Genomic DNA, 14,300 nt, shown 5'->3' on the forward strand with positions numbered 1-14,300 from the left:
TTTGTATGATCACGTTGGTATACAGTGAAATCACAGTAATGTGGTGTGTCTGTGGGACAATATTGAGGCCATACGATGGGCTCGAACTTGCGTTCCTGGACTCCTCCCCTCATGCATACGCTCGGGCTCATCGTGGTTCAGTTGGTAATGCGTGTGCCTGAGGCGTCTAGGGGACGGCTCTACCGGAAACTGTTTTTTTTTATATAACAACCAATCTTCTGATTGGATTCTGTAATTGTGTATCATACAAGCACCAACAGTCTGATAGTTTTAAACCATTGTGAATGTTATAAGCACCAACGTTATAAGATAATTTATAATAATTATAATTATTATTTTTCCTAAATGTTCTGCCAACACCAACAGCCTCAATGTCTTATTGTGTGTTCTGCCAGCACCAATGTTCTCATTGTTGACCCAATGTGACCTCTCCCTCCCTCGGTGGTGACCCAGTGTGACCTTCCTCTCTAAGTCATGACCAACATACAGTGCCCCCCACTACCCGGTACTGACACATACAGTGCCCCCACTATCCGGTACTGACATATACAGTGCCCCCCCACTACCCGGTACTGACATATACAGTGCCCCCCACTACCCGGTACTGACATATACAGTGCCCCCCACTACCCGGTACTGACATACAGTGCCCCCACTACCCGGTACTGACATATACAGTGCCCCCCACTACCCGGTACTGACGTATACAGTGCCCCCACTACCCGGTACTGACACATACAGTGCCCCCACTACCCGGTACTGACATATACAGTGCCCCCCACTACCCGGTACTGACATACAGTGCCCCCCACTGCCCGGTACTGACATACAGTGCCCCCCACTACCCGGTACTGACACATACAGTGCCCCCACTACCCGGTACTGACACATACAGTGCCCCCCACTACCCCCCTACCCGTCGACCAGGAGGCCTGGTCGACGACCGGGCCGCGGGGACGCTAAGCCCCGGAAGCACCTCAAGGTAAGGTAACCCGGTACAGACATCCAATGCCCCCCCACTACCCGGTACAGACATACAGTGCCCCCCACTACCCGGTACAGACATCCAGTACCCCCCACTCCCCAGTACTGACTCCCTCGTGTGGCCCTTCCCACAGGCAACAACGTCCACCCGCTGGGCCAGCAGCTGGACAACAAGAGCCACCAGTGGTTCGGGGCCACCGTCAGGAGCTCTGGGGAGGACGGCGTCGTGGTGGTGAGTACTCTTCTCCAAGTACATTCCTCATAGTCACGGCCTGGTGGTCAGCGAAGAGCACCTCGCTTGTCGTTACGTGATCAGTGTGTGTGTGTGTGTGTGTGTGTGTGTGTGTGTGTGTGTGTGTGTGTGTGTGTGTGTGTGTGTGTGTGTGTATACATTATACATGGTTACCGGGGTGGAAGGAAAGGAGAGAGCGCTTCTGCTCTTCCTCACGCGCCAGGGGAAACAAAGAGAGCCTAGCAACTCTCCCCCGACGGCTTGTTGTCAGGTCTTGTCCCCCCCCCCCCCCAGGGTGGTGAGGTACCTTGAGGTTACCTTGAGGTGCTTCCGGGGCTTAGCGTCCCCGCGGCCCGGTCGTCGACCAAGTAGGACAAGATGTCGTAAGGTGAGTACCTCTGGGCAGTCACGTCCACCAGGTCACACTGTCATGCCACAGTAATCAGGGTAGACACCTCCGCGTCCAGTGCCCCCAAAGGAATCCATCCAACGCTGCTAGCTCGCATGCAAGTTATAAGGCTATGAGCCCCAGTATTTGTCAACCTTGAATTTTCTTTACTAGGTGATTAGTGTATTAATATAAAGGGCTTCCGTATAGGTCAAAGCATGGCATAGATTAAGACATAGAGGCATAACGGAAGCTCAGTGTCTCAATTTAACGTGCCCGTACTAGCCTCATCCAGTGCACAAACTAACCGGGCACTCTCGGCCACCAACCAATCAACGTTGCTCTACTGGAAGAATTCAGGCAGCTATGATATTACTTTCACAAGGAATTAAGAGGCTTCGTAGTCAAACAAAGTCCACTTACCACAACCACCAACACCACTCACCACAACCACCACCACAATTACTCACTACCACCACTACTCACCACTCCTAGAGCCACCATCAACTGTCCAACCCCCCCCCCCCCTTCAATTCTCGCCCATGTCCCGGGTCTTAATATGGAGGCCAGCAGTTCTCCCCCCTAGATAACACCCCCCTCCACCCCCCAACCCCCTCAGCCTCTAGACTGAGGTCTGCTAGGCAGCCGGTGGATAGGGTGGTGGGGCGGGAGGATACGCTACCCACATCCACGGATGTCAGTCGTCCCGCCTGGGATAAAGGGGCCGACGGGCGACTTTAGGGAAGGATAGATTCTTGATTCATGTTTGTCTTGAGCCCGGGGGAGGGGAGGGAGAGGTGGGGGATGGTGAAGGAGTCGGTGTCTCACGACGGAGACGCAGGCGGTGTGTGTGTGTGTGTGTGTGTGTGTGTGTGTGTGTGTGTGTGTGTGTGTGTGTGTGTGTGTGTGTGTGTGTGTGTGTGTGTGTGTCTGTGTGTGTGTGTGTGTGTGTGTGTGTGTGTGTGTGTGTGTGTGTGTGTGTCTGTGTGTGTGTGTGTGAGCGTGTGTGTGTGTGTGTGTGTGTGTGTGTGTGTGTGTGTGTGTGTGTGTGTGGGTGGGTGTTTTTTGTGTGTCTTTATGGTGGGTTGTGAGGGAGCCGGGTTTTTTTATTTTTTTTTTCCTCTAAATGTTGAAGACTGAGGTGTTTATGTCGGGGTTGTGTTCTTGCGAGGATTATGGGGGGGGATGGTTTTGTGTGTGTTTACTATTTTGTATTTAGCTTGTTGTTGTAGATTCAACTACATGGAACATAAAGTTCCAAGTAGCACGGGCTATGGTGAGCCCGTCCTGTATTTACCATTTGTGCCTGCAGAATCAAGCAAATTAGCTCTTGGACCTCACCTGTTTAACTAATCTATTTTTCCTCTATAATGTTTAATATATATATTTCTTTCTAACACACACACACACACACACACACACACACACACACACACACACACACACACACACACACACACACACACACACACACACTAACACACACGGGGAACCTCACCAGGCCCAGACACCGGAAGGATTGACAGATAGGTGAGTACACACACACACACACACACACACACACACAAAATAAAATAGTGTATGGAAAAAAACAGTAGTTAGTAACAGTTAATTGACAGTTGAGAGGCGGCCCGTAAGAGCAGAGCTCAACCCCCGCAAGCACAACTATGTGAACACACACCCCAGGAAGCAGCCCGTGACAGCTGACTAACTCCCAGGTACCTATTTACTGCTCGGTAACAGGAGCATCAGGGGTGAAAGAAGCTCTTCCCATTTTATTTGTACCATCAGCGGGGATCGAACCACTGGACCCTATGATTACGAGTCCAGAGCGCTGTCCACTCAGCTACCAGGCCCCCACTGACCGCCCCGTGTGTGTGTGGGGGGGGGGGAGGGGTGTTGTACTGACCTAGATGTGCTGACAAGGGTGTGGTGACACATTATAAAGAAGCTCTCGTACTCCGGGAGCCGGTCGGCCGAGTGGACAGCACGCTGGACTTGTGATCCTGTGGTCCTGGGTTCAATCCCAGGTGCCGGCAAGAAACATTGGGCAGAGTTTCTTTCACCCTATGCCCCTGTTACCTAGCAGTAAAATAGGTACCTGGGTGTTAGTCAGCTGTCACGGGCTGCTTCCTGGGGGTGGAGGCCTGGTCGAGGACCGGGCCGCGGGGACACTAAAAAGCCCCGAAATCATCTCAAGATAACTCAAGATAACTCAAGATAACTCCCTTGTTGTGTGACTGTACTGGAGACTGCTTGTCTAGGCTCTTAAGTTCCGCTCACTTTCAAGCTTTTAAGTTCCAGTCACTTAAGCTCCGCTCACTCTCAAGCTCTTAAGTTCCGCTCACTCTCAAGCTCTTAAGTTCCGATCACGGTTAAGCTCTTAAGTTCCAGTCACGGTTAAGCTCTTAAGTTCCAGTCACTTAAGCTCCGCTCACTCTCAAGCTCTTAAGTTCCGCTCACTCTCAAGCTCTTAAGTTCCGGTCACGGTTAAGCTCTTAAGTTCCGCTCACTCTCAAGCTCTTAAGTTCCAGTCACGGTTAAGCTCTTAAGTTCCGCTCACTCTCAAGCTCTTAAGTTCCAGTCAGGGTTAAGTATACCAAGAGTTTGGTGAGAGAAAAGCTAACATTTTTCACGCGAGAAGTAACTCTACCTTATAGTGTGCGATGGAACCCACGATAACCTGATGTATCTATGAGAAAATATTGAGGCCATTCAGTGGGATCGAACCCGCGTTACTGAACTCCCGGCCCCGCCCCCCCGGCACTGCCGAGGGCACCACGATGAGCCTATACCGCACGCATTCAATATATTTGTTTTTGTCATGTACTGTTGCATTTTCAACCCATTTAATATTGAGTCCGTGGTGAGATCTGCGAGTGTGTGGTGGGGGCTATTTTGGTCTCCAGTGGGGGCAGTGGGGGCAGAGGGGGACGGGTGTAAATCACAGTAGTCCATTTAGATAGGTGGGGTGAAGGGGGCGCGGTTATTGAGCACCCCCACCACCACCACCACCAGCCGGCTCCTCTCCATCCCCTGGCCTAACCTAACTACCACCATCCCCTAACCTAACTACCTCCATCCCCTAACCTAACTAACACCATCCCCTAACCTAACTACCTCCATCCACTAACCTAACTACCACCATCCCCTAACCTAACTACCTCCATCCACTAACCTAACTACCACCATCCCCTAACCTAACTACCTCCATCCACTAACCTAACTACCACCATCCCCTAACCTAACTACCTCCATCCCCTAACCTAACTACCACCATCCCCTAACCTAACTACCTCCATCCACTAACCTAACTACCACCATCCCCTAACCTAACTACCTCCATCCACTAACCTAACTACCACCATCCCCTAACCTAACTACCTCCATCCACTAACCTAACTACCACCATCCCCTAACCTAACTACCTCCATCCCCTAACCTAACTACCACCATCCCCTAACCTAACTACCTCCATCCACTAACCTAACTACCACCATCCCCTAACCTAACCGACCACCCTCTCCACCACCAACCCACCTCACTAGTTATTGGTCTACAATTATATCATCGTAACTTTAGCGTTTTCGTATACTTTTATCACGGATGTAAACCGCAGGAAACTCAAGAGGTAAACCACAATTGGACTAACACGAATCACTTTCAATTTGAGCATTTATTTGTAACTTGGGTAATCGTCGCTTCTTATTTTTATTTCCTCTTGTTGGTGACATGGCGAGCTGCGTCTCGGACTCTACAGCTCTGCCTCTAGGAGTGTTCAGTGCTCTGCCTCTCGGACTCTACAGCTCTGCCTCTAGGAGTGTTCAGTGCTCTGCCTCTCGGACTCTACAGCTCTGCCTCTAGGAGTATTCAGTGCTCTGCTTCTTGGACTCTACAGCTCTGCTTCTTGGACTCTACAGCTCTGCCTCTAGGAGTGTTCAGTGCTCTGCTTCTTGGACTCTACAGCTCTGCCTCTTGGACTCTACAGCTCTGCCTCTAGGAGTGTTCAGTGCTCTGCTTCTTGGACTCTACAGAGCTCTGCATCTACTACTCAACCCTGCTACCACATCTGGGAGAGTACCTTACCTTGCGGTTATCTTACGTTGATTCCGGGGATCAAGGTCCCCGCGGCCCGGTCTCTTGACCCAGGCCTCCTGTTTGATGGTCTGGTCAACCAGACTGTTGGACGCGGCTGCTCGCAGCCTGACGTATGAATCACAGCCTGGTTGATTGATTGATGAAGCTTAAGCCACCACCAAGAGGTGGCATGGGCATGAGTAGCCCGCAAGTGGTAGATGTTTGGAGTGAATATGATCTAATCACATTCCTGATGTTTTAGATTCAGCTACTGGGACACAATGACCATGTAGCACAGGCTATGGTGAGCCCGTAAGTGGAAGACCAGTCGGCCGGGCTACGGGAAAGATGTCCGGGTGTTACGAGACATTTGGTGTCCTTATCCCAGTTCCCCGAAGTTGATAGTCTGGTCGAATTTCCTTCTTGAAGGTGTCGTAGTCACAGAGGTGGTCGAGGCGATCTTGAGGGACGACCACACGAAGGCTCCATCCTGCTTCCCTGCACTTGTATACCCAGTAGTCGTTGTGGGTTATGGTGTCTGTCCTCCTTGGAAAGTGCGCGGCCACGTCGGATATACCCGGAGGAGGCAGCATTTGGGCGCCTGTGTGTCCGGTTGGTGCCGGTGCTGGTTCTGGCGGGAGGGTTGGTGCCGGTGCTGGTTCTGGCGGGAGGGTTGGTACCGGTGCTGGTTCTGGCGGGAGGGTTGGTGCCGGTGCTGGTTCTGGCGGGAGGGTTGGTACCGGTGCTGGTTCTGGCGGGAGGGTTGGTACCGGTGCTGGTTCTGGCGGGAGGGTTGGTACCGGTGCGGGTTCTGGCGGGAGGGTTGGTACCGGTGCGGGTTCTGGCGGGAGGGTTGGTACCGGTGCTGGTTCTGGCGGGAGGGTTGGTACCGGTGCTGGTTCTGGCGGGAGGGTTGGTACCGGTGCGGGTTCTGGCGGGAGGGTTGGTACCGGTGCTGGTTCTGGCGGGAGGGTTGGTACCGGTGCTGGTTCTAGCGGGAGGGTTGGTACCGGTGCTGGTTCTGGCGGGAAGGTTGGTGCCGGTGCTGGTTCTGGCGGGAGGGTTGGTACCGGTGCTGGTTCTGGCGGGAGGGTTGGTACCGGTGCTGGTTCTGGCGGGAGGGTTGGTGCCGGTGCTGGTTCTGGCGGGAGGGTTGGTGCCGGTGCTGGTTCTGGCGGGAGGGTTGGTGCCGGTGCGGGTTCTGGCGGGAGGGTTGGTGCCGGTGCTGGTTCTGGCGGGAGGGTTGGTGCCGGTGCTGGTTCTGGCGGGAGGGTTGGTACCGGTGCTGGTTCTGGCGGGAGGGTTGGTGCCGGTGCTGGTTCTGGCGGGAGGGTTGGTACCGGTGCGGGTTCTGGCGGGAGGGTTGGTGCCGGTGCGGGTTCTGGCGGGAGGGTTGGTGCCGGTGCTGGTTCTGGCGGGAGGGTTGGTGCCGGTGCTGGTTCTGGCGGGAGGGTTGGTACCGGTGCTGGTTCTGGCGGGAGGGTTGGTGCCGGTGCTGGTTCTGGCGGGAGGGTTGGTACCGGTGCGGGTTCTGGCGGGAGGGTTGGTGCCGGTGCGGGTTCTGGCGGGAGGGTTGGTGCCGGTGCTGGTTCTGGCGGGAGGGTTGGTGCCGGTGCTGGTTCTGGCGGGAGGGTTGGTGCCGGTGCGGGTTCTGGCGGGAGGGTTGGTACTTGGGCGGCCACTTGAGGGGCGGGAGAGCCGGTAACATCGACAGAAACATCGAAGTCGGTCAATCGGGTTCTTCTTCGGCCTCGTCGTCCTGGGGGCTGCTGCTGCTGTCGTCCCTGTTAGTGGGACAAGCTGCGGAGTAGTCGTCGCTGTGGCCGGACAGGGAAGGGGTCCGGAGGGTCCGCCCCGGTCGGGGACTGGTTGGTCAGGTTGATCAGTTGATTACATCCTGGTTGATCAGGTATCATATAGTACATATAGGAGACGTGAGTATATATAGGAGAGTACACTTATCAGCTGGTGTCTCTTGACACCTTCACTTCCCCCCCCCCCACAGTTATAAGGTAGAGGCACCCCAGACACCAGCTGTTGCCCCCCCAGCTGGTTCATCCACCTACACCACCTGGCTATATCAACCCCTCCCAGTTCTCACCCCTTCCCATAAGTTTGATCTTCTCTCCCTTTCCCTCCTGTCGTCTGCGCCCCCCCCCCTTGTATCGTCTGAGCCCCCCTCCCCCCCCTCCGTCTCGTTTCATTGCCAGTCGTCAGCCGTCTCATGTCTCATGGTGATTATGGTGACCGTACAAGGCGGTCTTTGATACGCCGCTTCATCACCATCCTCACTATCATGGCCAGCATGCCACACCAGCCTCGCCTTACCACCATACTCACCATCCCTCACCATCATAACCACCGCCACCGACTCACCCCAAGACTCACTTGGGGTGAGTCGGCGACCTTGCGAATTATCTGGCTCTTGGCTAAAGGTAAGTCAGTCCATATAGAAAAGTTGTGGACCGAGAAAGATCAAATAGAAAACTTGAATTTATTATTATTAACATCTTTATTGACAAAATTAATTACAATTTTGCCTAAGCTGAGGATTTCGATTACGTCTTAAGTGAGGATAATGCTGGTATTCACTGTCACGCAGGACGGAGGGTCATACACAAGACAATAGGTCTAAACTGTAAGCTGAAGCACATATATATCATGGTTACACTCAATGTTTTAATGTATGGATATGTGAAAACAACTTTCTATTGTGCACTGCCACACAATGGCAGGGATGGGTTCATAAGTGATGCAGCTTAGAAGAAATATAAATAAAAATTCTTCTTCATTCTTTAAAATGGACAAGCAAATTTTGGATAAATTGTTAGGATGTCGTCCAGAACACCTGAGTCAATAAAATAGTTACACAGTTGGTGGTACAAGAGGCCAGGAGGTCTAAAGTCCTTTACAGTTTCACATTCAACAATATAGTGTTCTAGTGAATGCATTAAAGGTTTATCACAGAGTTTACAATCTGAGTATTCTAGCAGTGGCTCAGCCTCACTAACCTGCCAGATGTGTCAATAGCCAAGGCGAATTCGCGCAATGACTACATCACATTGTCTGGTCCGAGATAGAAAGGACAGAACACCCGAGCTAAATGAGATAAAGATGTGCTAAAACAGAGATATAGGCTCAGTTTGAAGAGAGAATGAGGAGTTAGAAGAGAGAGAAAGAGGAGTTAAGAAGAGAAAGAGGGAACTAAAGGAGAAAATGGAACTAACAAGAGAAAATGGAACTAAAAGAAAGTGGAACTAAAAAAAGAGAAAGGGAAGCTTAAAGAGAGAAAGATGACTTAAAGAAAGAAAAGAGGAACTAAAGGAGTGAAATAAGTTTACAGAGAGCAAAAGGAAATACAAAGAGCGAAAAGGCGCTAATTGAGAGAAAGTGGAACTAAAAGTAAGAAAGATCTAAAAGCAAGAAAGAGAGAATAAGAGGAAGCTAACAGGGGTGACTAAGTACTTGTTGATTGTGGGTTATTGTTGGCCTCTGACGCCTGGGGGGGGGGGGCTGGGGTCAAGTGCCCCCACCCACCCTGTGGTCCGATTCATCACTAATCCTTCCGCATCACTGGTCTTGGTGGTCGTCCTCAGGTCCTGGTGGTCGTTCTGTGGTCGTCCTGGTAGTCGTCTTCTGGTCCTGGTGGTCGTCCTCTGCTCCTGGTGGTCGTCCTCTGGTCCTGGTGGTCGTCCTCTGCTCCTGGTGGTCGTCCTCTGGTCCTGGTGGTCGTCCTCTGCTCCTGGTGGTCGTCCTCTGGTCCTGGTGGTCGTCCTCTGGTCCTGGTGGTCGTCCTCTGGTCCTGGTGGTCGTCCTCTGCTCCTGGTGGTCGTCCTCTGGTCCTGGTGGTCGTCCTCTGCTCCTGGTGGTCGTCCTCTGGTCCTGGTGGTCGTCCTCTGGTCCTGGTGGTCGTCCTCTGGTCCTGGTGGTCGTCCTCTGCTCCTGGTGGTCGTCCTCTGCTCCTGGTGGTCGTCCTCTGCTGCTGCTGGTCGTCCTCTGAGACCCTGAGACTACCTTACAACAGTTCTGCCTCGCCTCTAGTCGAGAGAGGCTAGGCCTGGTCGAGGACCGGGCCGCGGGGACGCTGAGCCCCGAAATCATCGCAAGGTAACCTCAGTGGAAACAGTCAGGTCTATACGAGGCACTGTGCCACCATACTAAGCGTCGGTCTACTATATGGAGCACTGGTTATCCACATATCTCTGGGACCATCAAATAAGAGAGAGGGAATAATATAGAGGCTGAGATTAAGTAAGAGTGTTGTGCAGTGATGGAACGCCCCGGAGCCCCAGCGGTGTAGGGTCGGCCCGCCACGCACTCCTCCCTCCCTCACATTAAGATTGCACTATCTCTACCCCCTCGACCCGTCACTGCACCCTCCCTCACCCCTATCTGCTGTCCACGACAGGCTAGCTGGACATGAGAATAGGGGATGGGGGTGGAGGGGGGGGGGGAGACTTGCACGTTCTCCTGGTATCAGTGTGGCTATCTCTTGCCTGGGGAACGGGGTCGCGGGGGAGGGGTCAAGGTCTAATTGACTGCGGAAGCAGTGAAACGCCTGTTTAATGCTTCAAAGCACGGCATGACCTCTACGCCTTGCGGGATGAATAATGCAGAGTGGTGGTGATCTGCGGTGCCTGGACCCCCACAGCGACGACCTTCGGGGGTCGGACCTTTCGTCGGTAGTCTTGAGAGTGAGGAGTTACGACCCCGGGGCGGGGGCGGGCAGGGTCGAGGTCCTGGCTTATGATGGCCTTGGGAAATATGGAGCTGCCTTGATAGCTGTGGCGAATACCTGAAGCGGGAGACTTGCCGGCGGCTCGTGTTGATTCTGTGTTGTGCAGCTCGTAGGGGGTCAGGGGCAGGTCAGGGGCAGGTCACGGCAGGTCGCCTCGGGGGCACGTATCCTAAAGTGAAGTGTACTCACCTAGTACCTAGTGCGGGGGGTTGAGCTCTGAGTTATGGGGGGCTGGTGAGGGAGTTATGGGGGGCTGGTGAGGGAGTTATGGGGGGCTGGTGAGGGAGTTATGGGGGGCTGGTGAGGGAGTTATGGGGGGCTGGTGAGGGAGTTTTGGGGGGCGGGTGAGGATGAGGGGTTATGGAAAGAGGAGTGGGTATGTGTAGCGTCCCTGCCATAGGTGGTGCCCACGCCTGCCCATACTGTGGTCTTGTGTTGGGTGTGTCAGTCTTGGCGCCAGGGCTCCCATACCCTCCCATACCCCTCCCTTGTCTCTTCCCATCACCTTCACTTGCTCTCGCTCTCCTCTCCCCCCTCCCTCGCCCCTCCTCACACACCATCTTCGCCCCGATACTCGCGCCTCGCTACATACAAGGGCGCCTTGCTGTAACACCCACAACATATTATCAATGTCGGCAGAAGAACAGGCAGCAACAGCATTCATTACCAGAATAAATACTAGCACTAACTAGAGTACTTCTAAATATATATTCATTTCCTGTATAGGTTACAACATTGCTACCTTGCAGCCCCTTCAAGGACCTTCTACCTTCCATCACCCCATGATGGAATGGGGTGATTGTGTAAAGGAGGAAATGTATATGTTTATCTCTCAGAATGTTCGGTAATACGTTTCTTGCTTGTGATGTGTGTGTATGTATGTATTAACACGATGTACTGAACGGGGTGAGAATAGCTTGAGCTACCTCATCCCTTTGTGTGTATTTTACCTCAATAAACTTATTTCAATTTCAATTTCTATTACCCCATTACCTCACTTCCCATATCTCCCCTCACCCCGCCCCTACACCCCCCCCCCACTTCCTTTCCTTTAGGCCTTGCTGCCTTCCAGTTCCCCCTCCTCCTCCTCCTCCATCCTACCCCCCCCTTCCCCTCATCCTTCTCCCTACTTCCCTATTACTTCTTGATTATCTTTCCCATTGTCCTCCCCACAATTCTCAATCAGCTTCCCCTTCCCCACCACCACCGCCTCTCCCCTTTCCCTCGCTCCCATTCCATGTCCCCCCCTCCCCCCCCCTATACCCCTCTCACCCCCTTCATAAACTCCCATGTGCCCCCTCAGTACCGAGGGTGTTTACCTTGCACACACACACACTCTACATCAGGTTTACACGAGTATCCCCAGTTTTCATTTGCAATTATAGGAATTTATGCGTCCGAGTAGTTTGCCCTGTGATTTATTTAGCTGTTTTTGTTAGCGGTCGCTGGGTTACCTTACCTTACCTTACCTTACCTTACCCAGGTGGCGTAAGATGGGGAGGATTTTCCATTCCTCTTGGGGGGGGGGCTAGGAGAAATCTGTTTGCTGTTCAGTGCCTTTTTGATAATAACTTTTTACTTTTTTGTTTTTTTAATAGATGATACAGAAGTAGATTAATTGTAATGATCCCGTTTGCAGGATTAGATCTCTACCTTTTTCACAGGTTATCTTAAGGCTTACCCAGGTTATCCAGGTTATCGTAGGCGGTTATCTTAGGTTTCCCCTGGAATACAATACGCTTATCAGTTTACAACCAGCTCCCCAATTACTGCTGAGTGAATAGGGGGCGAACAGTCAATTAATTAAGAGTTTGTGTCCACACTCACACTTACATCTTATGGTGCCACACACTTTTTACACTTGAGTGGCTCGATACACTCTCACTTTAAGCTGTGGGAACGCACTCTCACCCCACCAGTGACTGAATTCTCATACATTTACATAACTGTTGATGCACTTAGTGCTAGATGGCCCGAACACTTGGGGTGTTTGCCCCAAAGGCAGAGGCCGCCTTACCTACAACACCTGTAGGTAACGGAGAAGCCGCCTTACCTACAAACCAGGCTGTTGGACGAGGCTGTTCACGGCCTATCGTTCTCCTTTGAAGACCGCGAGAGGTCGGGGAGATATGCCCCTGGTGTGTACCGTTACAGCTATTGTGCCTCTGCTTTTCAACGGAGCTATTCTGCACATCCTGCCGTGTCTCCTGGTCCCATATGATGTTATTAAATCTGTAGGATTTGATTTATTTATTTATTTATCTCTCGGTTGCGCTCTAGAGAATACAGATTGAAAATCTTTAATAGGTCCTACTAATTTAGATGTTTTATGGAGTGGATTCAAGCAGTACAGGAGCTTTGCACGCTTTCCAGGTCAGCAATTTCTGCAACTTTGAAAGGGACCTTTATTGTGCAACAATATTTCACTCTAGAGAGCACCAGTATCTTGAAAAGTATTGAAAAGTAATAAGTAAAAGTATTATTGGTATGGTGTCTCTTTGAAAGGTTTTGGTGGTGGGGGAGTACCCCACCACCACTCACAATGGTGGTGGGGGAGTACCCCACCACCACTTACACTAGTGGTGGGGGAGTACCCCACCAACACTCACACTGGTGGTGGGGGAGTACCTCACCACCACTCACACTGGTGGTGGGGGAGTACCCCACCACCACTCACACTGGTGGTGGGGGAGTACCCCACCACCACTTACACTAGTGGTGGGGGAGTACCCCACCAACACTCACACTGGTGGTGGGGGAAGTACCCCACCAACACTCACACTGGTGGTGGGGGAGTACCCCACCACCACTCACACTGGTGGTGGGGGAGTACCTCACCAACACTCACACTGGTGGTGGGGGAAGTACCCCACCACCACTTACACTAGTGGTGGGGGAGTACCCCACCAACACTCACACTGGTGGTGGGGGAGTACCTCACCAACACTCACACTAGTGGTGGGGGAAGTACCCCACCACCACTCACACTGGTGGTGGGGAAGTACCCCACCACCACTCACACTGGTGGTGGGGAAGTACCCCACCACCACTCACACTGGTGGTGGGGGAAGTACCCCACCACCACTCACACTGGTGGTGGGGAAGTACCCCACCACCACTCACACTGGTGGTGGGGGAAGTACCTCACCACCACTCACACTGGTGGTGGGGTACCACTCACACTGGTGGTGGGGAAGTACCCCACCACCACTCACACTGGTGGTGGGGAAGTACCCCACCACCACTCACACTGGTGGTGGGGAAGTACCCCACCACCACTCACACTAGTGGTGGGGAAGTACCCCACCACCACTCACACTGGTGGTGGGGGAAGTACCCCACCACCACTCACACTGGTGGTGGGGAAGTACCCCACCACCACTCACACTGGTGGTGGGGGAAGTACCCCACCACCACTCACACTGGTGGTGGGGGAAGTACCCCACCACCACTCACACTGGTGGTGGGGAAGTACCCCACCACCACTCACACTGGTGGTGGGGGAAGTACCTCACCACCACTCACACTGGTGGTGGGGGAAGTACCCCACCACCACTCACACTGGTGGTGGGGAAGTACCCCACCACCACTCACACTGGTGGTGGGGGAAGTACCCCACCACCACTCACACTGGTGGTGGGGAAGTACCCCACCACCACTCACACTGGTGGTGGGGGAAGTACCCCACCACCACTCACACTGGTGGTGGGGAAGTACCCCACCACCACTCACACTGGTGGTGGGGGAAGTACCCCACCACCACTCACACTGGTGGTGGGGGAAGTACCCCACCACCAGTGTGGTGTCAGTAAGTGTTGTGGTGACTTTAATAAGCCTACAGAGGTTGGAAGGCCTCAACCCACGACCAGGATTTATTAACC

The 14,300-nt window shown here is 53.0% G+C and overlaps 1 protein-coding gene across 4 annotated transcripts in view; it reads left to right on the top strand.

Moving 5' to 3' along the window:
- Nucleotides 1-14,300, top strand: part of if (integrin subunit alpha inflated) — a 237,568-nt gene that overhangs the window by 47,354 nt on the left and 175,914 nt on the right. For all 4 annotated transcript variants that reach the window (XM_069330688.1, XM_069330689.1, XM_069330690.1 and 1 more), the window contains exon 3: nt 1,119-1,216. In XM_069330688.1, coding sequence (XP_069186789.1) covers nt 1,119-1,216 — 98 coding nt within the window. The remainder of the gene's footprint in view (nt 1-1,118; nt 1,217-14,300) is intronic.

The sequence above is a fragment of the Procambarus clarkii genome, chromosome 24 (assembly GCF_040958095.1).
Source record: "Procambarus clarkii isolate CNS0578487 chromosome 24, FALCON_Pclarkii_2.0, whole genome shotgun sequence".
NCBI lineage: Eukaryota > Metazoa > Arthropoda > Malacostraca > Decapoda > Cambaridae > Procambarus > Procambarus clarkii.